The sequence below is a fragment of the Aplidium turbinatum genome, chromosome 14 (genome assembly GCF_918807975.1).
Source record: "Aplidium turbinatum chromosome 14, kaAplTurb1.1, whole genome shotgun sequence".
Taxonomy (NCBI): Eukaryota; Metazoa; Chordata; class Ascidiacea; order Aplousobranchia; family Polyclinidae; genus Aplidium; species Aplidium turbinatum.
Window position 1 is genome coordinate 7,816,218 of NC_137485.1, and position 25,376 is coordinate 7,841,593.

The 25,376-nt window shown below is 38.3% G+C and overlaps 1 protein-coding gene across 1 annotated transcript; it reads right to left on the bottom strand.

Annotated features, from left to right (window-relative positions):
* Positions 1–34: 34 nt before the first annotated feature.
* On the bottom strand, positions 35–24,853 carry LOC145783684 (F-box/WD repeat-containing protein 7-like). The gene is made up of 15 exons (XM_082595573.1): positions 24,707–24,853; positions 15,004–15,198; positions 13,692–14,086; positions 7,452–7,525; positions 6,767–6,892; positions 6,177–6,278; positions 5,505–5,646; positions 4,941–5,219; positions 4,110–4,223; positions 3,656–3,770; positions 3,315–3,381; positions 2,517–2,742; positions 1,977–2,187; positions 1,307–1,416; positions 35–859 (listed from the first exon to the last, which is right to left on the bottom strand). The coding sequence occupies exons 1-15, from the start codon at positions 24,717–24,719 to the stop codon at positions 701–703; spliced, it is 2,328 nt and encodes a 775-aa protein (XP_082451699.1). The 5' UTR covers positions 24,720–24,853; the 3' UTR covers positions 35–700.
* Positions 24,854–25,376: the final 523 nt, after the last annotated feature.

The following is a 25,376-nucleotide window of genomic DNA, read 5'->3' on the forward strand; positions in this document are numbered from 1 at the left end:
GATTCTTCAGGCTTTCAATAGTATCAATACTAGCTAAGGAACAACAAAATTTTAATTGCGATTTCAAAGCAAAGATAATAAAATTCAATATTCCGAACAATGTTTTGGTGTTCAATGAAAAAGAATGATTCACTCCACAAAGTCACTTAAAAATAGTGTTACGCCTCACACCCCGCAAACAGTAGATGTACCTTCTGAGTTGAGTTGCCACTCGCATTGACAGACGTTCGGTAATTCAAGTGGTAGAAAGTCGAAATCGATGTCTTTAAAGACCCCTGGTTTCTTTTTGAAAATCACATAACATTTTTTTGTTGATGGCAGAAAACGTAGTCGGCGGTGATGACGTGAACAAACGCGATGACGTCATAAACGCATGCAAAAGCGCAACAATACAATGACCTCAAATAGTTGAAGGGTCATGGCTAAATTTACATTTTGAACTGCGAAGAATTGTTACACAGCTCACTTGTGGTAAAAATGCGTTTGCACAAAACGCACCAAGTGACCAACCCAGTTGATCAATGATGCACGCTTGAGGGAGTCAATAGAAATTCCATTGACTTGGGACAGATGTTCAGAAACTTCAAAAAGCGATCAATTCTTGGCACAACTTCCCCATAGCAATAGTACGTAGACCGAAGAAAAAACGATTGACGAAAACTAGCAGCACCATGCGGTAGCTATTTTGGAGGTATTTTGATCACATGATGTCAGTGTCAAAATCAATAACTTGTAATTTAGTTTCTTCGGTACCGTTCCTGCTACCGACCGCGCAAACCAGTTTTGTAGGTGACGCTCGTATTCTCCAAACAACGCCCCCCGAACCACGTGACTCCAACGTCACAAGATCCCGGATGACCTGAAAAGTGCCAATTTATAACATTTGTATCTGCTGGAAAATAGGTGATTGATAAATCAATAGTGGCTTATTTTTTAAATTAGTAATTCGTCAAAAAAGGAGCTTTCGTTGCACAATTGCAGATTATTCACAAAATACGGAATCGTTCTCGTACGGCCGAAGAAAGTAAAACGTCTACTGGGGTTAAACTCAGAACAACATAAAACAAATCGCTGACTCATATCACGCAGATTCCAAGAAAGATACAATCTAGTTGTGATGACACAAATCGGTCAAATAAAAGATAGCCGTCTAAATGCAACTGGAAACTTTTTTTTTTAACAAACTGAACGTAAGAACGTTTATCTCAACAAAGGAGAACATCCCGAGCCAGCAAAAGTTGCCCTTTACGTCGTTTCAATGTCTAGCGATGTAAAAATAATCAACTTTTGTTCGCTGGGTAATTACTTTTCCCGTCTTGATATCCCATAACTTCACAGTTCCGTCATCTGAACTTGTTATAACGAATTTCCCGTGGAATTGTAGACACGTGACGGCGCTAAGGTGCTTATTCGGACCTAAAGGTAGCGGAGAACATCAATTGATAAGTATCGTTATAATTTCGAAGTGATACACAGCAAAACCTTCTTACGTTAAGCTTTCATCAAAGCAATAATTGGATGATTATGTAATCACTGTCGGCTGCATAGCCGAGTGGTGAGAACCTTGGAACGGCAATCGAAAGGGCACCGCTCAAGAGCATGTGTCTGTGGCAGGACACTTAAAGGCACGCCTGAAGGTGGACACGAAGATTGGCTTCCTTGCCTTCCGATCCACTTAATCTAAATCTTCAACCACCTGGTGTAAGCCTGGATACGACAATTTAATCACTTACAGCGTGCTGAAAATTCTTTATTGCAAAGGCAAAGAAACTTATTAAAAAGTTGCAGCTCTCCATACAGAAGCTGTGACAAGTTTACTGATGGATTTAGTAGCTTGTATACTGGGATGGTGACCAATATTCTGGATTTTAAGGGATTATCATATTCCAGTTGTTCTAGAAGTGAGAGGACTGATTTGTGATTTCAAAGTGGTGCCAACAACAAAAAGGTTAATAGCCACTTTGATGACTACCAACCTTCTAAAGTCTTTAAGCATTCGCCTGTTTTGATGTCCCAGATTTTCACGGTCGAGTCCGCGTTGCCGGAGACCAAAATATTGTCCTTGAGCTCCATGCCCGAGGTCAGGGACTGGTGGCCCATCAAAGTATGCAGACATCTCCCTGTCTCGATATCCCACACACGAATCGAGGTGTCGAGACTTCCGCTTACAACGTACTTGCTGTCAAACTGACAAAGAAAGCATAACATTACAAACTGTGACCAGCATGACTTTGTAAAGCGGAAAGATCAATACGCTGAGCTGCAATAACATGCTAAATTAGAAGCTCACAAATGGACAAAAAATTATTTACCAATGGGGCAGATGGACCAAAGCAGAAAAAATAAACTGCATGATACATGTCCTAATTTTGCATCTTTAGAGTAAGCGAGAGTATAACAATTGAGAACCCCTGCTCACTAAACCACCTGAATATTCATCGTCAGTAATTCACACACGCACATCATTCTACAGTACACTACATCAAGAGATGTTAGTTAGACAACACAAATCGCACCTGTAAGGAGTACACACGATTGGAGTGACCCTGCAGAGTGTGTAGACATTCTTCGGTGACCGGGTCCCACACCTTGACCATATAGTCGTAAGCTCCCGACACAACTTTCTTCCCATCGTAGCACACACAGCGCACAGCCGCCATGTGGCCTACGAGGACGTGTTGGCACACTCCCGTGTTGATGTTCCACACCCGCAAGGTGGCGTCACGCGACCCGCTCACAACCCTAGCAACGGAACATTATGAACGTTGGTCTGTATTGAGAAGTGGTAACGCGTTTGGTTCACAATCAACAGGACACAGGTTCGATACCTAGCTGCGTCGCTCTTTTTAATCTTTGCAAACGCAACTTCACTCACAATCACAGCAAATCCAAAGGACAGAAAAACTTTTCAATGCAAAATACGAACGTTATAATAGAACGTTTACAAACGTTATAATAGAACGTTAAAATAGCGCGTTTCCTTATTTTAAAAAATGAACCTTTCAAAGCAGATATACTTCGGTGGTCAAGAATAGTTGCAACTATGTGGAAATGCATCAATCTAAGATATTCAGTCTAAGACTAGAACATCAGCAAGCAATAATACAACATCCTTAGTAAACCACAATAAAATACGACAAAATAACAGTGCAGCAGCACTGTCAAATACAAGTAAATGAAAAGGTTAATCAGAGACTCAACATTTTAAAAACTGGTGTAAAAGCCGAAAAGTGTTTTAGATATTAGGTACGAGAAAACTAAAGTTCATCAGATGTCTATTCCACAAGATATGCGCATTGTGCTTCATGACTTACGTGTTTTCATGAAGAGCAAGGCACCTCACAGTAGACGTATGGCCGTACAAAGTGTGCACGCACTCCCCTGGAAAAGAGTATCATCACAAAGTGATGTGTGCCACTCGCATATATTCTCACCACAAGTGATAGCTTCTTGCAAATCAACCATCATGGTCAAAAGTAAACACGAAAATTTTGTAACAAAAAAAGTCTCATTTACCAGCAATTACGTTTGATAAATTGATTGAAAACAACATGTATAAGTAGAAACGAGGATTGGGTTCCTTGTCTTCTTGTTCAATACTAATTTCTATTTACTAGCATTGACTGGGATACGACAAAACTAGTGAAGCACGTACCTGTGTCGGCATTCCAAACTTTTAGTGCTCTATCAGTCGATCCGCTCACAATCAGATTGTTGCGCATTTGTGAAGCCCATACTCCGCCTGTGTGCCCAGTCAGGGTGCGCAAGCACTGAAAGAATAAAAAATGTTAGAGTTGTGATGCAACAAAATGGACAGGAGAACCACCTTTGCATAAGCGAAAAGTGAGAAAAGGTATGGTCTCTGGTAAGATCGTGTTCAACATCCATGGTTCATTTTACAAGTTAAGATGACAAAACAAAGGCGATAAAACACCATAAAAATACTCCTTTCCAATGAAACATACCAGCACTTACAAGAAAAAGGAATCAAGCTGAAAGTTTTAAATGCAAATAATCAAAGTTAAACGATTGACTTTCAGTTTCTCATGTGACGCAAAGCATTTCACCAGAAAATTGTGCTTGGATCTCAATCAACAGAAAGCACCAACCTTCCCCGACACTGCCGACCACACCTTCAATGTGTTGTCATCAGAGCCACTGACGATGCGGGATCCGTTGAACTGGAGACAGGTGATCACGTGGTCATCGTGGCCTTTTAAAACCTGAAATAGCAAAATTTAGTCAAGAATTAGCGCAGCTTGCAAAGGTCACCATTTTATGTAGCTCGATGTTGGAACAATGTAAAAATTTGTAACTTGTGCTGATTGATCAAAGACATTTCGAGATGTTGTTTTGTAAAAATGCTTATGTTACAGAAAGCTAAAATAATATCATATATATTTAGCGGCGTTAAGAATAAATACAATCGACTTTATCTAATTTGTTGGCCATGGATTACTACTTCATTGCCTAGTGGTGAGAGCCCCATTACACTCTCTAAAGCGCCTGGTTCCGGTTCGATACCGCTCAAGAGCATGCGGCTGTGTCTTTGGCAGAACACTTCAACCTCGGCTATTATCTTAACATGTCGGCTACATAGCTGGAGTGGTGAGAGCAATGGTAGGCAAGTGTGACATCGCTCCAGAGCATGCGGCTGCGTCTTTGGCAGGACACTTAAATGCACGCCTGAGAGTGGACACGAAGATTGTCTTCCAGTCTACTTACGCAAATTCAACAACCACCGGACGTGATAAGCCTGGATACGACCACTGTACGGCTAATTGTCCTTGTTTCTCATTTTTGAGGATTGGGCGGATTAAAGAATAAAACATTCACTTTCAAAGTGCTTCAAATGCAGTGTTGGAAAAGTTACCAGCACAGTGAAACTACCACTTAAAGCGTTACATTTCCAATCGACTACATCACGAGGTTCAACTCACCTTAGTTGGTTTTTCGTTTCCCAAGCGCCAGTTTGCCTCAATGCGGACTTGGCGCAGAAACGCGGCCTTCCAACTGCTTCCAATGCTCATGTGTAAAGATTTTTTAGATTTTGGAGCGCTCTTATAATTCTTAACCGAATGTCGGTCTACGATTCCTTCCTGAATGCACTTTTCCTTCCACATCAAATTATCTTCGGTCAAAATCCGCCAGTACTTGCAAGTTTGAGCGGCCACAAGCAAGTCCCTTGGTTCAAGAAAACTTAGCACGTACAGGGCGAGCTACAAACACAATAAAACCGTTAGATAACATTATAATAATGTTAAACAGTTGCTTCACCTATAAGCGCAGCGGCGCAGAACTACGCTTTTTTGTGAAAACAATTCTGCTCCCGAGAAGTAGATTTGGGTGGGAGCAGATAGTTCAAATACCAGACGTAGACGACAATTAAAATAGAATACTGGAAATTTGCAGTTAAGGGGTGTGATGTGGTATTATTATAACCTCCTAGTTTCATAACAGCATCTACATTCTGCAGCATAACAGTTTCATAAGACACCACTCACTTCTTTAGGTAGCAGAGATATGAAATCCCGTTGAAACTGTGGTTCTATCATTTCCAGCATGTGTCTGACTTCATGGGATTGACACACCCCTATCAGTCTGTCCAATACTGTGATTTTTTCCGAGGCATTCCAACATAAAAATCTACAAATCAAAAAATGTTCAAAGCTCTTACACAACCAGAAGAGTGCCTACATTTGAACAAGATCGAAGTATACAATTCTTCGTGTGTCCCACGCCGTAGCCCAGCATCACGCAAGCTCTTGTTCTATCGTTGAACTCGGCCAAGTCACGTGCAGATTGCAAAACACTATGATTTCAGACCAAGGCATTCGAGCAGATGTTGTATAGCTTGCTCCTGTCGGAAATATGCACTGTTCGAGTGGCATGCGAATACATTTATTCGAATTGTTAAGGTTGTGGCCAACGAATTTCAGTCTTCAAATTATCTGTAAGCTACGGTTCTTAATTCAAACTTCAAGTAGTAGTAATACGTGCATACTTCATCCCCTATAAGGGGAGGCTAGTCACGCTCTTCAAAATACTTGCTCAAGGGAAATCAAACAGTTGTAATCTTTCTTAACACAACTTGAAATCAACTGAAAGATCTGATTACCAGGGAGGATTGACACAAATTGAAATCAACTGAAAGTATTGAGTGGCATTGGATTTACCTTCGTAGCCAGTCCTCGGAGCCATTGGGAGAGGAGGTTGGTTTTGTTGGAGTCGGAGGAGCTGTTAGAGTACCGCTATGTTCAGCAGGTGAAGAGAAAGCGCTGGGAATAGAAATGTTTAAGACACGAGTCAAACATTGATTTCTGTTCAGCAAATTCAAAAAAATTCTTTTTTGAAAGTTAGGAATTTCTTAATGAGATACGTGTGCCGAGTTTACAAAACCTCCACTTTACTGCCTTTTGATGATTGACTGACTCGTGCAACTTCAACAACTGACTCGTGTGAAAATAAATTCGTTTGTCCTTCAATGACATTCATCACCTAAAACTGCTAATGAAACCATTCGACAATTCAAAGTGCTTCCTTCTTTTGTTCTCAAATTGTTTTATGGTAGGAGCCAGCTATATCTGAGGTGGACGCCAAAAGTATTGAGTCGATCTCCCAATGAAGTCGACAAATTAGGTTTTGAAAATGACCTCGATATTTACTTCAGCAATCAGCATTTTCACAAGTTTAGATTGAAGTCGAATATTCCCGCTTTCAATGATAAACAACCACAAAAAAGTTTTTAAAAGCCATGTCTCATCACCTGGTCTCCTCTTCACTGGAGGAAGATCTCAATTTCCTTGAGGAGGTACTTCGGCGTGTCACAGGTTTTTGTTGTTGCAGAACAGCAGCTGTGGGAAGAACCGCGGTGCGGGTGGCGACAACAGACCTAAGCAAGCAGCATTCACAACATTTTCACATTTATACTATAGTTGTGAATATGGAATAGTACTTTGTACATATTATATACTATAAGTTTACATGTCCCTTCATTGGTCATTAAATAGTTGCACAACCTGGTGTATAGTGAGTATGTTGTACGACATATGTACTTCAAGATGGTTGCATAAATATTGCAGTTATAAAAATCCGTTTATTAACGTTAACTCGTCAGCTCTAGACGTTGAATCAATGCAATGGGCATGCGCTTTGGTAGCTGAGATACAGCCTAAAATCACGACATCAAATAAAAACAATAAAAAAATAAAAAAAATTAAAAATATTCGAATCGTTTTAGTGGTAAATGTTTTTTCAAAGTTAAAAAGTTACTAAAAAAACTTCAGCTCCTGTAGTATTTCACAGCATGCGTGTTATCAACCACTGATATAACGAAAGTAGGCAAGCAACCGTATTTGCTCAGAATACAATGATTAATAATTAATTCACCATCGCAAGAGACAGTTTCTATCTTTCACAACACTACGTTTACAGAAGTTGGAAAATCTTACCCAAGAGAAGATTTGCAGGCCTTTTTCTCAGGAGATTTGGCTGTTTCGTTTAACGCTTCATGCTTGCGTTTCATCTGAAAAGAAGCCACACATTTAAACAAAGTTGGTAACACTATAGCAAAAACATGTCTATACTAAGAAATAGATATCCCTGTACTAAGGTTATGATTAAATTTGCGGTCGTGTCACATTAAGTTAAAGTAGTTTAACATTGATTAGACATCTGACGATGTTGTAGCAATCACATATAGGAATGGGTTTGATTCAGCGATGTGACAATCCCTTCATCGTATTAGTCTTTACTCGTTTATTCTGGCTAGAAAAGCAACCCTATGGCGAATATAAATTTTGATGAAACTGGTGCTGTTTGGAATTGTACTTTAAATGCATTTTTCGGTACGTCCATGCGGACTACGCCATTGATAAATTAGCGCAGTGATAACAGTGTGAAACATTTTTTGAAGAATGGGTCTTTTTCATCTTGGCAGACCAACAATGAAGTAAAGTAAGTCTACTCTTGACAATGCTATTTTAGTGACGTTACAAAAACAACAATCAACGTTTGTTACCTGCGAATACCTGAGATGATGGGTTATGCCGTTTATGACGCGCAGTTTCTTGTTTTCTCGCATTCTTATTTGTTAAATTGGCTTACCGAACGTTTTTAGGTCATTTATTCCTAGAGGCAGTTTTAATATCACAACACTGACAAGCAAATCTTTAAGCTAAACAAAATCAAGGCATTTAACTATAATGCTGTAAGCCATACAACATCAAAGAAATCGTATAAATAGTCTTCCATCTTTCACAACCTTAACTTGAATGCGGACTCACGAATTGTCAAAATCAGTGGCATCACTTGAACGGTATCAGCAAAGAACAGCAACTACATATACGCAACAGAATATACGCGTATAAGTAACACACAGACAACATCCGTTATAGCGTTCTACCACTTCGTTTAAAGTCCCAGTACTGACTAATGCTTTATATAGAGCAACTACCCTATGCTGCGTGCTGACTAGTTGAAATTTACATAATCATTCAGTCGTACGTTGACAAAGTTTAAAAAGAATAACATAAATTAGTAAAAAGAAATAACTATGGCAATGACAGCAAAGTGTTCGGCAAAGTAAACACATGCGATCTAAGAATAACCTGCAAACAAAGCGAGAAGTAAAATAGAGCGACTGTGTAGGCTTTCCAACGATGCAGCTTCTAAACTGGCCGCTTTGACACTGTTCTGTATGTCAATGCTAAAGCCATCTCCTCACACAGGCTTCTCTAAATACAGCACCACTGATTACCTCAACATTAATCAATAAAATGGTCGTTGTCTTAAGCATGCCGTGCAAAACTGTCAATACTGATACTCTGGCGTGTTTATATTAGAAAGCGCGAAGACCAGCGCCAAATAACCTTTCGGCACAGCCAAGAACGGAGATTTAATACAGGCCGGTTAAAGCAAGACTACCAGACTTTTGTGGTTTTAAAACTTTCGCAGCATTTTATCATTTGACAAACGACGTATTAAACAACTTTTTGAAGCAATTAATAAACAACTTAATAAAAAAATAACTGCGTTAACACATCAGTTACAAAAGTTTCCACAGCTAGACCAAAAGTTTCGTGTTTAAACGGTTCCTGTAGCAAAGCAACATCCAATTATGCGCTAACAAAGCTTACATTAAATCATCACAGGCACGTTCGCTTTGCTGCCAAGCACCGCTGACAATCTAGCTTGAAAGTGTATGCGACTTTGTATGATCAACCACCACACAATTGTCTGATCGTAAAACGTCAGCGGTTCAGGTCACGGTCCACTGATTACTCACACATGTTGTCCAAGCTCATTGAAAAGCGAGTGAAAGACTGAAGGATGGATTGCGATACATGCATTTCTTTTGAATTTAAACAATCAGGTTCGTGATGATTTGTCACAGAAACTGCTAATAATGTAAGAAAAATTTGTTTGAGAAAACTCAAGTTTTAAGAGTTTTTTCGTTGAACTGAACACGGTAATTTGACGATTGAAATAATTTAACAATAATTCAACAACAATTACTACAACTAAATTGTACTACAAACGTATCTATTTCAATTAAATGTGAAAAACTTAAATGTTGAAACTTTACTTAAAAGCTAGTATTGCAATATTACTGCCTAGTATTTCAAATGTTGAATTTTTAAAACTAAGTTGAAAAGTAGACATATGGTCTTTCGCTGAAAAAGAAAACACAAGCCACAATATCGCATGTAACTGTGAATAAGTCCTCTCAACTTATACACTGGTCAACAAAATCGCCTTTTCAAGTTGATTGAACGTCACCAAAAGTTGGAGCAATGAAAGTTCAGCGTTTATCGTTCTGCTTTGGTTAGCTGCTTAAGATACAAGCAAAACAAAGCAAGCATATTTTCTGTCGGCTGACAACTTACTTTAAAAAACTGTTACAATGTGTCGCCCATTTTCTGTCATTTTAACAATAATTCGACGTTTGGCGACGCAAAACCAACGTAAAGTTTTGTAGCATTGTATAACCATCAAAGTTTACAGCACAGGCACTCCAATCGATGCTATTGGCATGAGCACTGAGCAGGTATGAATATACACATGGAGTTGAAGTAAGTTTACACAACTGCTGAAAGCTAATAATACATTTGCTTTTTCATGAGGACTACCTGCCGTGTTGAAGCGAGCAAATATAAACTGAAATCACGTTCAAAATGATAGGCATTTACTTCACGCTCGCACTTTGCCCTTGGGTATTATTTCCTTTCTCGCTCAACGTTGCACAACCTTTAGCGCAAAGACGCTCTAGTAATAAGAGTTGAACAACAGGCAAGAAAACAGATTGCTCTCTTGCAAGCACAACTAATGTGAAGAGCGTTTCCTTCAATTCGCCATTCGACTTAATGCATTATGCAGCATACTTGTGCCCTATGCTCGAACAAGTAACAGGAATTTGCTTTCGACTGTATTGATCGGCTATACTTTTTGCAAACTCGCACTGCACATAAGCTGAACGAGCGCAGACAAGCACAGTTACCTGAGGTTGGGTGCTAGTACAGCTGGTAGGATTTTGTTGATATGCATTGATGTAATGCAAAGTGACATCACGTTGATAGAATTAATGTCAGTTTTACTTGACAGTGTGATTCAAACGATCAAATCGCAAAAGAATCATTAACGCTTACTTTTACTAAACAAGTATTTTCTTTTCCAGCAATAGCTGCAAAGAATCAAAGATGAATGTAAAAGTAAAAACGTACGAGTTGTTTTATTGCTTCACTGTCGTTTTGAACACCATGACAATGCGCATGCTCACAATGAATAACTTGCAAAATACAATTTTCGAAATTATATACTGCAGTGCGTTTATTTTCAGATTATGGGCATGTGAAACATATATCTGATGACAAAGCGTCAGTAATGGCGAAGAAGATTTCTGTCCAGAGAAAGAAAGTGGGAAGACCATAAAAAGATGGCCAGTGTTTGTGAGCCGACATCAGTGCAAGAAAGCTGGACAGAATCAACCCTAACGATAAGGGACCGTGGCCTAAGGGCTGCAAAATCTGGCGGACTCCTGCTAGCGTGGACAAACGCCAGGTTTCATCTACTAAAGAAGGAACAAACGGATGATGATTATTCATCAGATGAACGTTACAACTGTAACTAGAAAAGATAATAATCCTAAAGAGCACTCAAACTTGTCAGTAATCAGAAAGTATTTGACAGCGTTTGATAACGTAGCTTTTAGAAAAATTGGTTTGAGACAACCCCAAACGAGAGAATCCACTAACATATATCAGTCAAACTTCACTAATCCTTCTGATAGAAAGTTTTGCGGAATATCCCGAAATTCTCGTTCTTTCTTGAAACCGCTTTTGTCAAGATGCTTTAAGATGACATAGACAAATGATCATAACACTCGAGGTTTGGTCATTAGAGGTCGGATTTTATATGAACAACTCACAACGGTTGCCATGCCAATTGCCAAGTCAACAGTTGTGCAAAATAAGCCGAAACTATTTTTTTTTCTTGAAACGATGTTTTTTTTAAGATACTCTATACTAGTCTATTCGACCTGTAGTCTCCGCTCTTCTAGGTCAGTGTTGGAAATGCAAATCAGTTTTTTACATCAATTCAACGTCTGCGAACGTTAAATCGATGTAAAAAACTGATTTACTGGCTGAGTGAGACTGCCTTGTTTCTGCGTCAAACAACTGCAAAGCGACCGAGTCGCATCGTCCCAGGCAGCAAATCAACCGGGCTTTTACATTATGTAACATAAGATATTTATTTTGTAATAGTTGATATATCATTTATTTCTGAATCCATTAGGATCGTATTCCCAATATAACTCCACTATTTTTTCAAAAAAACTTTAGAACATCCTTGTTACAAGTCATGTATATGATACTCGTATACCGGTAATTTTTATTGCGTTGACCACATGAGCTTGGGGTTTTGGCTGCAAGTGTTCACGAGAAAGTATTGGACTTTTGGTTCTAGGCTATATTATATTGTGCATTTCAACGGGTCGGCAATCGGCATAAGTTGAAATGTCAAGAGCAACCTGATTAGGAAACGTCATGCAATCCCGGATGTCCACGATCATTCCCACAGACGTCAAAACCTCAGACTCTCTTTCAAGGATTCGTAACATTATCATTATCACTGTTCGTTTAATGGCCTGTAAGCGCAAGTATTGCATTTGATATGGTATAGACTAGTAGTATAATCATGTCCTTGGTAATTTTCTTGAGTCTGCAAAACCTTCTGTATACTACTTCCAACTGAAACCAAGGCTAGAGTTTCGACTTTAACAGTTGAAGAGATGAACTCTTGGCAACCAACAATGATATTTTCATATAAACAAATAAATGGTATTAATAGCCAATGAGAAGTATTCTGATAGAGTTGTTTTTTTTTTCCAAACAACAAGAGTTAAAGTTATATAGCCTATGATATCTTTCTTGTTTCATCCTTTGCTCTGGAGCAGTGACAGAGTAACCAGGTAAAGGAAAAAAATACGGCTTGGTTAAAAGTTTTATATACATTTCGATAAAACTACCGTTTTAACAAGTATAACGTTATTTTAATTACAGTATATATTAATTGCCAACACAGTGAAAAGTGTATAATGTATATTCAACAAGAACTGCATCGATTATCACACTGAAATTTAAACATCACAAAAAAAACTTTTGCGCTTCAAGTGAGTTAAGCAGGAACTGTAAAGCACAAATATTACGTCGAATGAATGCTCCCTCTACGTAAGCAAAAGTACTTCATCACACAACGTCATTTACGCAACAGCAAATAAATGCAGACGCCATGGCAATAACTAACTTATTAAGACGCATTCGACCTTTTTTGACGTCGAATCAACGTACTGAATCAGCTGACCTGTTTCACGACGTCAGGTCATAATAATGGAAGAGAGGCATTTAAATGTTTGAAAGACAACAACCTAACGAAAAATGCTAATCGTACGAACACTTACAGAGACATGTGCTGACTTGGCCAGACCTTAAACAATGCTCTCACAGGTGAATAAACCCAGTCATCTCCACAGCTGTAGTGATGTGAGAGACTTCAGCTAACAAAAGTACTGGTTGTAAATCGTGAAAAAACGGATTTTGAAAACTGGGGCAGCATTTGAAGCCGCCAACAGTAGGAAAAACATATGTAAACCAGACAAAAAAAAGTTGCAAATGGTTTTGCTTAGAAACATTAGCATACCTCGTTTGAAAGCGCAGCAGCCCTGTTATAAACTCAATTATCACCAAATCGCAAAGCCTGTGGTATTACTACCCAAGTACACAATAAACAGCATGTTTCGTTGCAATATAGGTACTAGAAAGCCCTTAATCAAAGTGAAAACTCCATGCCCCAGTGCACTGTGATCATCAAAACGTGAAATGAGTAAGCCGCTAATACGAATTATAGCTTCCTTTTGTAATGTTTGAGCTCCAGTTTGTAGCCTAATAACTGTGCATTATAAACTTGCTATAGTGTAGTCTTTAGAGTATTGGCATTACGCAATCTATTAAAACTAATAAGCAACAACCTCGAACTTTGATTAGAAAACATTTTAAACTGTATCTTTGCATGGGGTTTGTTGTGTTTTAGGTACACCCACGCACACGTTACAGTGAGTTTACTGTGCAGATAAATTTGGTTTGTGCTGTAGTTGGTTCAAACAACAGAGAAGCAAATAAATTGAATAAACTCACCATGGTTTGAGAGGTCTTTGGTCTGACTGGCTTCGGTGTGGCAACATTTGTGGACGTTGATGGAAGATGTGAAGCATGAATCTGCATCGGATCCGGACCTTCTTCCTGATGGAGTTTGGAGATTTTCTTGCCCGGCAGCTTCTTCTTGTGCAAGCTGTCTAACGTAGCAGAAGCTGAACATTCCCAGAACATATTCTTTGCTCTCGTTATTTGACCCCTGGTCACACAACCAGAGGAATACAACGAATACAAATCGACTTCTGGATTTGAAGTTAATTCAGAGCTTTCCGAGCTGGAAGATCTCCCCAAAGTCCGTTGAGATTTTTTTTCCGATAACCGAGTCCATCTTGTACTGGCAGGAGTAAACATATTTTTCATGACTCTTCTCGAGGTGCCTAAACACGTGAAGCAACAATTTTACTATTTATTTAAAATAAAAATTAGAATAATATAAATTAGATCTGTATGATACTGAACTGATCTGAATGACATGCGGTAGAACCTTTCATGGAGGAGAGCCTTTTTCGGAGATTTTTAAAATCTCAAAAAGAAATCACCGAATCGGTTTTCTCCGAAAAAGGCAATTCTGAACTTTTTATACCCATTTAACCAGAATGGCCCGATTCGGTGAGTCCGATTCGGTGAGTTCCCTATTCGGTGAGAGCCTTTTTCGGTGAGAGCCCTATTCGGTGAGTTTTTTTTTTAATTATTGCGCGCCGTAGCCTAATTATCATGCCGTTATAGGGGTTAGGTGATAGGTGTTAGGGGTTGGGGGTTTTTGGGGTTGGGGGGTTTTGGGGTTTTTGGGGTTTGGGTTTTTGGGGGGTTGGGGTTTTTGGGTTTTTTTTGGGAGTTTTGGGGTTAGGGGTTTTTATTAGGCTACGGTACCCAATAATTTTCAAAAAAAATCACCGAATAGGGCTCTCACCGAATCGGACTCACCGAATAGTAGCAGACCCCATTTAACATGCTTTTAATGTTTTGCTTTTATGAGATAACATCAAAACCAATAATGCCCAACAAATTAATCAAACAACAGAGAAACTCTATTTGGACTGCAATTCCGTGGGGTTTTTACAATTTCAACCATAATTTCTGTTCTCACTACTGATCAATCGATGTTAGATCGATACCTAACAATGGCACATGTTGGATCATTGGCAAATACACTTAAAGACATGCCAGAAGACGGACACGATCATTGCCTCTCTTGCCTTCTCATCCACCTAATCTTACTTTATCTAAGTTCACCAACTGGGTATTAGTCAAAATACAGCATAATAAATTAAAGAAAAAAGCAGACAAAAATCACCTGATTCTTTCTTTACAAGTTGACGAAACTCTACCAAAGATGACGTTGGTTGATCAGATGTTGACCGGCATTTTCGTGCGGTGTTTCTGCTGCTACTCCTAGATGAACAGGAGACCACCTTCACGCTGCGTCTTCCCCATAACCCTTTCTTGACTTTACAGCAATCACGCTGTGCACTCGCCCCTGATCCTTGATCTATGGTGAAACATAGAAATACCATCACAACTGCTCATATTCTAATGTCAAAAGCATTTTGTACGTACCACGCACTAACTGCAGTATTACATTTATGTTAGCTTATAAATACTTAACTAGACTGGTATGAATCACAGCTACTATAAGTTATGACTTGCTGAAAGTAGTGACCATTTCAAACACTGCGTCTTACAGCTCTACAAAGCAAGAGAGGATATGGAGAACAACAGGTTTTATTAGAAATGAGAAATCCCTTAAGGTTTGATGAGCTACACGCAGCTGCATGTGATGACTGTTCTATTATCAAGAGAGGGTGTAGATCGTACAAGAATGGAATCACTTTGTAGAGACCAGGCGATGATGACCAAGTATTTGAATCAGCATAAACAGCACATTGGGATGGCCTATGTGATAAGTGATTACAAATTGATTTTATTCATAATGTCTGTCATGAGACAACTTGAGCAAAATGAGATGCTAAACTTCAAAGGCTGCTGCAAATTAATGTGGTTTCTGCTTCATTTCATTCTACAACTTCTGGAAAAGAACCAAACCAATTAGACTCTGGAAAACTAAGTGGATAAAAAGTTACCAAGCCCTGCATTAAAATGATGTAATGTATGTAATATGAAGCTGTGAACTCCCAGCCTAAGAAATGTGGTCGAACTATGGCGACCTTTATACAAACTATGTCAACACGCAGCTTCAAATTAGACTGGAGGTCGGTCTGTTAGTAGCTGAAATCGCTAGTATAAGTTGATAGTTTGAGTAGTAGTAAATAAATATAGTCTTTGTGTATATGTTGAGACACTTTTATGGTATTGTTACCATCCAAATAACGGACTACATTTTGGCACTTGTGCAGGAAATTCAAAAAGCGTCTGGCAACACTGGTAACAGGAAAAATTTATCATTTCTTTACCAAAAATTAAAAGTTTTGCAGCGATTTGAGATTCAGTGATCACACTTTGGCAATTTACATTCTCAAAACCACCATTTCAAAAGGGTTTTAAGTAGTCTAGCTAAATTTCAAAACGAAATTATGTCAGCCTCCAGCTCGCTATGAGTGAAACATATGAAATAAAAATTTCAAAATTTTGTTTTCATGTTTTCAAAGACTTGGCAAGTGGTGAAAAACAGCGACTAAAGCGTTATAACTAATTGAGAAATATGCAATATTTTAATGTGATTTGTGTTTTAAAACATTCAGTCATTCAATCATTCCCAAAGATATTATATACAGGTTGAGCTTCATAGAAATAATGCAAGGAGCATAGGTATTCTAAAATTGTATCTAAAAGGAACACTGTAATGGGTCAAAACTGTGTGGTCAAATGAATTGATACCCCAATTGTGCATTGTAAATATAAAAACTACTCTTCTAAAAAAAATAAATAACCATCAAGTCACCTTGTGCCATTTTAGAAATCACAGGTCCTTATTAGTTAAAAAATTCTTAAGATATATATACTGTAGCAATAAGTGGTAGAGCTGGGCGATATTACAATATTTCGAAACGATACGATATTTTTTCGGCAGCGATATTTATTCACAAAGCTCCGATTTTATCGTTTATAAATGTACTGAAATTATAGCAACATTTTCGCATGCGCAGTGATACAGACATCGCATGGACAGACAACCCGGTGTGTGTGCATTATTTACGCATTGCGAGCAGTGTGCATTGTTTACGCATTGCAAGCAGTCTTTGTGATTACGCAATCCTGCTTATTGATTCCCAAGTGTTGCATTGTTGCGAAGGATGAAGTCCGGCAAATGCGATAGGAAACTTGCAAGCTGACTGAATTTACGTAGCATAGCGTAGCGGTCATAGCATAGTGTAGCGGCCGTAGCCTACGGTAGCTACAGCTAGGTAGATACTTTATTTTGTTTTGCTACTCACAGCTGCATCTCTATTTTGCATTAAAAACTATCAACAAGGATAGCTGCATCTGTACGTGGTGGCGAGCTAATGCACTGACTTTTCCTACACTTGCAAAAGTTGGAAGAAAACTTCTGTGCATTCAAGCCACCAGTGTTAGTAGTGAAAGGGTGTTTTCACTTAGTGGCTCAATTGTTTCCAAGAAGACATCGTGCCTAAAACCCTGCAATGTCAACATGCTGACATTTTTGTCAAAATATCTTTAGTTTGCGACAGTTAAATCGCAGCATTGTTTGCAATAAATGTTGTTCATTTCAGTACCAGTGCTCAGTATGTTTTTCATGCAGTTATAGAAAGCCGTGCTTTGCAATTCGCCGTAAAATATCGAAACTTAAATAATATCATTTTATTTTTGGTAATATCGTATCGAAAATATTTTACCAATATCGCCCAGCTCTAATAAGTGGACCTAATTAGGTAGGAATTGATTTTTATGTACCGTATTCTCAGTTCAAATGCATACACTTGTTCCTGTGATCTCATAATCAGTCAACATTTATTAATGTGACAGAAAAACCACAAGGAAAGCTGCACTCTCAAGGCTTCTGTAATTCTATGAAATCAGGTTATTTTCCAATGTATTTTATCACGTATTACCACCGCAACGTAGATATTCTGCAGACTAATATAAGAATCATCAGTTAGTGCCAAGGCCAAGATCAAACTTAATAAGCAGAACCTCCAGTAGCGATACAGGTAGTTACTTATGATGGTGTAATTCTATGAAGCCAATGTGGGAAAGAAAGCAACTATTGAAACGTCACCATGTAAAAACAAAAATAGACAAGTTACATGTGTCCCAAAAGACAAATTGAAAAATAATAAACAATGGGAGAGTTCAACACGTAAAAATGCTTTTTCTCAGAATGATTTGAATTTCACCTTGCATGATATATGACAGAGAAAAGGTTTGGCTACTTAGTTTGTCCTTTGGTATTTATTTCTAGAGATATTTGTTAATTCCCCATATATAATTCTTATATCGTAGAATATGACTATAGCGACATCTGTTCCAAAGTCCTATTTTTTAACTATAGGTAGAATTCGTCTACAGTGTCTTTGACCGTAGTGACATTTTGCTATGGTGACACTTTTTCCAAGGTCCCTTCAGGTGTCATGATGATGGTGAATTATACTGTATTGGTACTTAAAAACAATTTTGTGAACAAAATGCGTCGGGCAGTTTTTCATCCAACTTTGACTGTTTGTCAGTCACTGTATTTAATAGAAAAATAGATTTGACCTGGTTGTCAAATGTACACGTACAGGCAGAAGATATTGCTTCTATAATGCATCAAACAGACAATTTGCAAAAGCCATAGATATTTTTTTGGCAGTGGCTATTTGACCGACTCCGGTCTTTGAATCTGAAACACTATTAGACCGGTCATGATGTATTCTTTTTTCTCTATCAAAGCGAAAGACGAGAGAAGAAAAAAGTGCCTAATATAAGTTCTAAATTCAACAGTTTATTCAACTGAGTCCGTGGCTCGCACGATCTTTCTCCAGCCGGTGTTCCCGAGGGAATGAGTTCGATACTACCCAGTAGCGCTTTTTTTTAACTAAATTTTCTCCCGAAGTGACTCAATCGTTAGGCTGCTGCATTTTTGTGGTCAATTTTTAATTTATGTCTTTTCAAATATAAGTAATAAAGTTAGAGTATTTTTAATTTGCTGGATTTGAGAATTTCTCTGGGTAATTTTCCGTTCGTCATAAGAGGATGTGACCGTGTTTGCCGAACGACGCATTACATTTCTGCTCTCAACAAGTTAGTTTGGTGGCTGTAAAAAGTTACAATACTTCTTTAAAAAAAATGGTTTCATCAATGTTCAGTTAACTTTTAGGCAGTGTTTTTTAGTAGGCAATTTTAGTTTAAAATAAAACACTTCTGGGCAGTATCGAAGTCATACACTTGGGGATACCAGCCCGAGAAACATCACATGCGCCGCTGACATTGACAAACTTGACATTGATGAAACCATTTTTTTAAAAGAAGTATTGTATATAACTTTTTACAGCCACCAAACTAACTTGTTGGGAGCAGAAATGTAATGCGTCGTTCGGCAAACACGGTTACATCCTCTTATGACGAACGGAAAATTACCAGTGGCGTAAATAGGCGGATTCATATTTTGCTGCCCCTTCAAGAAAAAGCATGTGAAAATGAAATGCGTTTTTTAATCAGATTGTAATCAAAATCAAAAATCGTAGCTCAAATTCCAGCAAATTAAAAATACTCTAACTTTATTACTTATATTTGAGAAGATATGAAAAAGCTACTCGAATTAAAAATTGACCACAAAAATAACGATTGAGTTTACTTTGGATCAAAATTTAGTTAAAAATAAAAATAAAAGCGCTTTGGGGTAGTATCGAACTCATTCACTCACGGACACCAGCCGGAGAAAGATCGCACGCGCCATGGACTCAGTTGAATAAAATTGTCGAATTTAGAATTTATATAGGCACTTTTTTCTTCTCCTCTCATCTTTTGCTTTGAAAGAGAAAAAGAAAAAAGAATATGTCATGACCGGTCAAATAGCCACTGCCTTTTTTTGGCAAAGGCTATATTTACCGAGTCTCCTAAAGGTCAGAAGTTGTGAACTGAGTAGGCTAAGTGACAGCTGAGCTAGCAACATTTGACCAAGTGGCTGAACTTGATGAATTATGAAACTGAGCAAGTAGGCTACGATATAATAACTCCTGAGTAAACAGAAACTTGGCATGTCCCATGTCAGTAAAATTAGTTTGACAAGCGATGACCAAAACGATTGTCGTATGCTGAATGGTCACTGGTCAGACGACTATATTTACCACGCTGGAGTTGCCCGATAAAAGAATTTGTTCTAATTTGAGAAAAACTTTACAGCCGTTGAAGACAAACCTTATGATTCGGAAAATTTTGAAGTCTTGGGCAGAAAACAAAACTGTAGCCCTAACGTAAACAAACACTAATCCTGGCGCAACACCTGCAATGAAGCAATGCTTTTTGATCGCAACCAGAGCAGTCAGTAGGTAAATAGGGCCGCATTGTTTTTGTTTTGGTTCAAATACATTATCTTTATTGTCTATTACGGTATCTAAACATATTACAAAAAGATTAATAACAAGAAAAAAAGTATGATTGTGATGTAATCAATAACGTTATCAAAATGGTGGTGTCATTCTTAAAAGCTTTGGTAGAGACTTTGTTTTTTTGAACTATAGACAAACAAGAGTTTGAACATCATGTTTGTTATGTAATAAAATTGTTAATATTTTTGTTTGTCATTCTTAAAAATAGAAAAGAAATCCAAAAACGTTACTAACCAACAGGAAGCTTTTTTGTAACCAGTAGAAGAAGTGTGATATGTACGTAATTAAATCATTAACATTGTAGATTTAATTCCATACCGCATGGGTGACTTGTTAAAATACCAGGCCTCGAAATTCACGGCGGACATGTCCGCCGTCACAGCATGTGATGTCCGCGGGAAGTACCCTCTAGATCGGTCATATTTGTCCGCCGAGAAATAACACAGGAACTACGGATACAAATCGTCATTGCATAGCACAAACAGTTGTTGCAAGAATATAATTTCCCGCGCATCTAGAAAATGTGAATACTGTATCTCTTAGAGTCTTAGCTTCCATTCAAGAAGGAAAACTTTCAATTTTTACGTTGTTTCAATGATTGATGAAAGCCTAATGAAACTTTGCACAACAGAAAATTTAGTGTACAAGTTTTCTGACTCTTGCCCAGAGCATTGTGACGCAAGAAGCCACATGACCTCGTTTGGTGGAAGTTAATCAGTTATGCGGCTTAAGCAGATACACGGCGCTTTGACTCTTCAAGCGCATGTCGTTGGTCTGATGAAAGCCTTTTCAGAGTGACTTCGCTGAAATTTTAAAAAGCCTTCTAAACTGTAGCTATAATTTTCGAATGGCGAAGAATTATCAAGATAAAGTAATTAAACATGACGAACAACGCTAAAACTGGTGTGTCCGCCGTGAAACTTCATTTGTCCGCCAAGATAGCTTCTCAGACCGGACAGGCGGACACGTTTGTCCACTGCTAACAAAAACGAATTTCGAGGCCGGAAATACCATATACATTTAACTGGTTAAAAGTTGCTTTAACTACTTCAGCTCGGATGGCGTACTTGCACGCAAAGAAAAAGTGTTGCTAGAAGACGGTGGATGTATATTTACTAGGGTGGCTCTTAAAATTGAGTTTTTGAATTTTGCTTGGGACACCCTTTCAAGTGGTGAGGTTGTCAGAAAAAATAACTCTTGCAAATTTTTTTTAAATTTGAAGTTGATTTAGAGGTGGCCCTCCCCCCCTAAAGTTCTGTGCCCTCCCTCAAAATACCAAATCTGCATATCTCGAAAACCACTTCATTTAGAGATACAGTTTTTGTGTTAAAAGATGCAGAAAACATGGTTTTCTATCTGCTTTCTGAACATTGAATGCATCTACCTTGAGTAGAAAAGCAGTTATTTAGAAAAAACGCATTTGACCAAATCTTGATTTTACAACCTTTTTTGTGACCACGAAACCGTCTACAAAATTTCGTTTTTTTGTCTTAATTTTTGCACCTTAGAGGGAACACTGGTAACAATATTCATTTCAAAATGTAATTCTGGTCAGTACTGGAAGAAGCGATATTATCGACAATATTTTACATATTGCCTTGCGTATCGTGACAGGATGTCTGCGACCTACACCATCGGACAATTTCCCTGTCCTTGCAGGCAACCAACCAACTGAGTTTCGTCGCGAAGAAGCCATCCTGTCTCTTTCTCGCCGCACTACGAACCCCAACCACTTGCTCCACTCAAGTCTCTATGAGTCTATGAGCGAGCAATCGAGCATCCTCGGCAACTGAAATCGAGACAACCATTTGTATGTGATGCACAACTCCTGATGAAAACCGCTGAAGACCAATCCATCAGCGCGACTACCTGGGAGGACAACAAATGGAGCTCAGAGTGGAAGAAGAACTCCTCAAGACTCTAAAGTTGTATCTCCGACACCAGCCCCCATCCAACCGGAATGCATAATTTGCCAAGGAAGGCCTGGGTGCGGCTCAACCGCCTGCGTACTGGGCTAGCCTACAGGAGTCAGACTATTCCGCTCCAACATGCACAAATGGGGGATGGCTCCATCCGCAATCTGTGAGTGTGGCAAAGAGGAACAAACCACAGACCACACCATCTGTAACTGCGCCAAATGGGGTGCGTGGTCTGCTTGAACTGGATGACGAATCAATGGATAAATGGACGAATCAAAGGATTGCTGCTCGACACTTGCTCAAGCATCTAAACCGCATCGCCACTGCCCAAGAGTGGTAAAAGACAGAGCCCTTGACCCCTGGAGTAACAAAGAAGGTTTAAACGAAGAAGAATCGACAATATTGTTCTTGTTGGAATTTGGAAACAGTTTCCTGTGTTCAGTAACAACTTGCAAAAGAAACTGAAGTTGTGGCTCATCTTCAGTTAAGATTTTGTTAAAATCCTGGATTAGACTTAGAGCAACTCCTCTCTCTGCTCTGTCATTCACTACTGAAAGTCCCTTCGCCATGTGTAAAGCTTGAATAAATGCACCATCTTCAGTCCAATGAGCAAGATCCTTTGAAAGTATAATTATTGCTTCATCTTCACCCAACAGCTGAAGAAGCCATTTTGAATTAGAGGTGTAATACTGTTCTAGACCCTTATTGCTAAGAAACGCATCTACTTTGATGCTTGGTCTCCTTGGTGGACGTTCTCCTGTTTCATCTAACATGGTTGCCACCATTAGCTTTTTACTTTCCACAGACAATCAAGAGTCAAACAAGGCTAGTCCAACCATTTCTTCGGACAGATACCATGAATGCAAATCAAGCTTTTTGCATAAATCGCCTTCGCCATCCAACAAGTGCGATGCATAGCACCTGAAGCTGGAAAGCGGATTCCACGCTCAGGAGTTTCTCCAAGGAATATGATAAAAAACGGTTATTTTAGCTATGCATGAATGCATAAAAGTTAAAGAATACTTATTTCGTTTATTGCTTTACCAGTTTTACAGGTTAGTTTATGAACTTTGTTAATTGAATAGGTTGGGCCACAATACTTGTTTAGCACTGTTTTGTGCTAGAATACCGAAAACAGGTTTTTTCTAAATAACTGCTTTTCTACTCAAGATAGACGCAATCACTGTTCAGAAAGCAGATAGGAAATCATGCTTTCTGCATCTTTTGACACAAAAACCGTATCTCTAGCTCAAGCAGTTTTTGAGATATGCAGGTTTTGTATTTTGGAGGAGGGCGCAAAACTTTAGGGGGGGAGGGCCACCTCTAAATCAATTTGAAATTCAAAAATTTTTTACAGGTGTTATTTTTTCTTACAACCTCACCTTTTAAAAGGGTGTCCCACACAAAATTCAATTTTTTTTCATTTTTTGCCAAATAAGAGCCACCCTAATATTTACGCATTTTGGTACATGACGAAAAGATGGATGGCAGATATATATGTCTTTTGAAAAATTCGAATGTTTAAATTATTTTTGGAAACACTATGTCTTGTTCTTTAGGGGAAACACCAAAAAATGTTAAACTTAATCCCGTCTGAGCGACATCGCTGTCGGTAAACAATTCCGTTCGCAAGTGGTTAAACTTTTAAACTATTTTATTTTGGCAGTGGCTATTTGACCGGCTCCGGTCTTTGAATCTGAAACACTATTTGACCGGTCATGACGTCACTACATAAGCGCTTTTTTCTTTTTCTTTTTCAAAGCAACAGACGAGAAGCGCCGATATAAGTTCTAACTTTAACACGTATTCTTCAACTCAGTCCGTGGCGCGTGCGATACGTTTCCGGCTGCCAATCTAGAGGGGATGAGTTCGATACCATCCGGAAGCATTATTTTTTTTCTTTTTTTTTTATCTAAATTTTGACCCGAAGCGCATTTATGTGGTCAATTTTTAATTTGAGTAGCCTACAGTCCAAGTTAGTTAATAGTTTTCAAGTATAGTTCTCAAGTTAGTTATATACAATACTTCTTTTAAAAGAAATGATAATGGTAAAACCATTTTTTAAAGAAGTATTGTATATAACTAACTTGAGAGAAAAATGTAGGGTCGTTCGGCAACACACGTTCACTTATGACGATCGGAAAATTACCAAGAGAAATTCTCAAATTCCAGCAAATTAAAAAAACTCTAACATTATTACTCACATTTGAAAAGACATAAAAAATGGGCTGTAGGCTACTCAAATTAAAAATTGACCACAAAAATGCGCTTCGGGTCAAAATTTAAATAAAAAAAAAGAATGCTTCCGGATAGTATCGAACTCATCCCCTCTAGAGTGGCAGCCGGAAACGTATCGCACGCGCCACGGACTGAGTTGAAGATTACGTGTTGAAGTTAGAACTTATATCGGCGCTTCTCGTCTGTTGCTTTGAAAGAGAAAAAGAAAAAAGCGCTTATGTAGTGACGTCATGACCGGTCAAATAGTGTTTCAGATTCAAAGACCGGAGCCGGTCAAATAGCCACTGCCTTTTATTTTTACTTTTATAAGACTAGGCTATTGTATTACTCGTACCTGCTTTATCCATCAAACTGTTAACTTGAGTTACACTTTCCTGTAGGTTTGTGCAGATAACTCATAAAAATCTTGTAAGCAATATATGAATTGTGGTTATATACTAGACCTACAACATGAGTAAAATTGCCTAATACAAGAAAGTTACAAAACCTGTAAAATATACTGGAGTGAATATATTGTACATATTAAAGATGACTACCGGTAACTGTCTTTATTTTTCATTATTACCGGTTTTGGATAAAATCAATTGAAAGCAACCAAACTCATTTCAAAACATATCAGGCTTACTCTTTATGCCTGTTGCCTGTGGATATATCATAATCTTTGTTTAACTCCATTTTGAAAAGTCCAGAACTATTAATGACAGACATGAAATGTACCAAATCAAATCACTCTTTAGTTTCAGAGCTGATACGGAAAAATATCTTTGATAGGCTACCGCCACTTTTAAACCTCATCAAGCCATTAGACAGTCATTGCAAACCTAAATTATTGTAAAGCATGTAAACACATGATTGATATGTGAAAAATCCAGTGCAAAACTACTTTTAGCCTAAATCAAATATAAGTTGTAAGCCTACCATATTGCTTTATAGCTACATACGTTATATACAGTGTACAGTAAGGGTAGGTTAACAGGTCATGGTTAACAATCCCTATAAAAGCA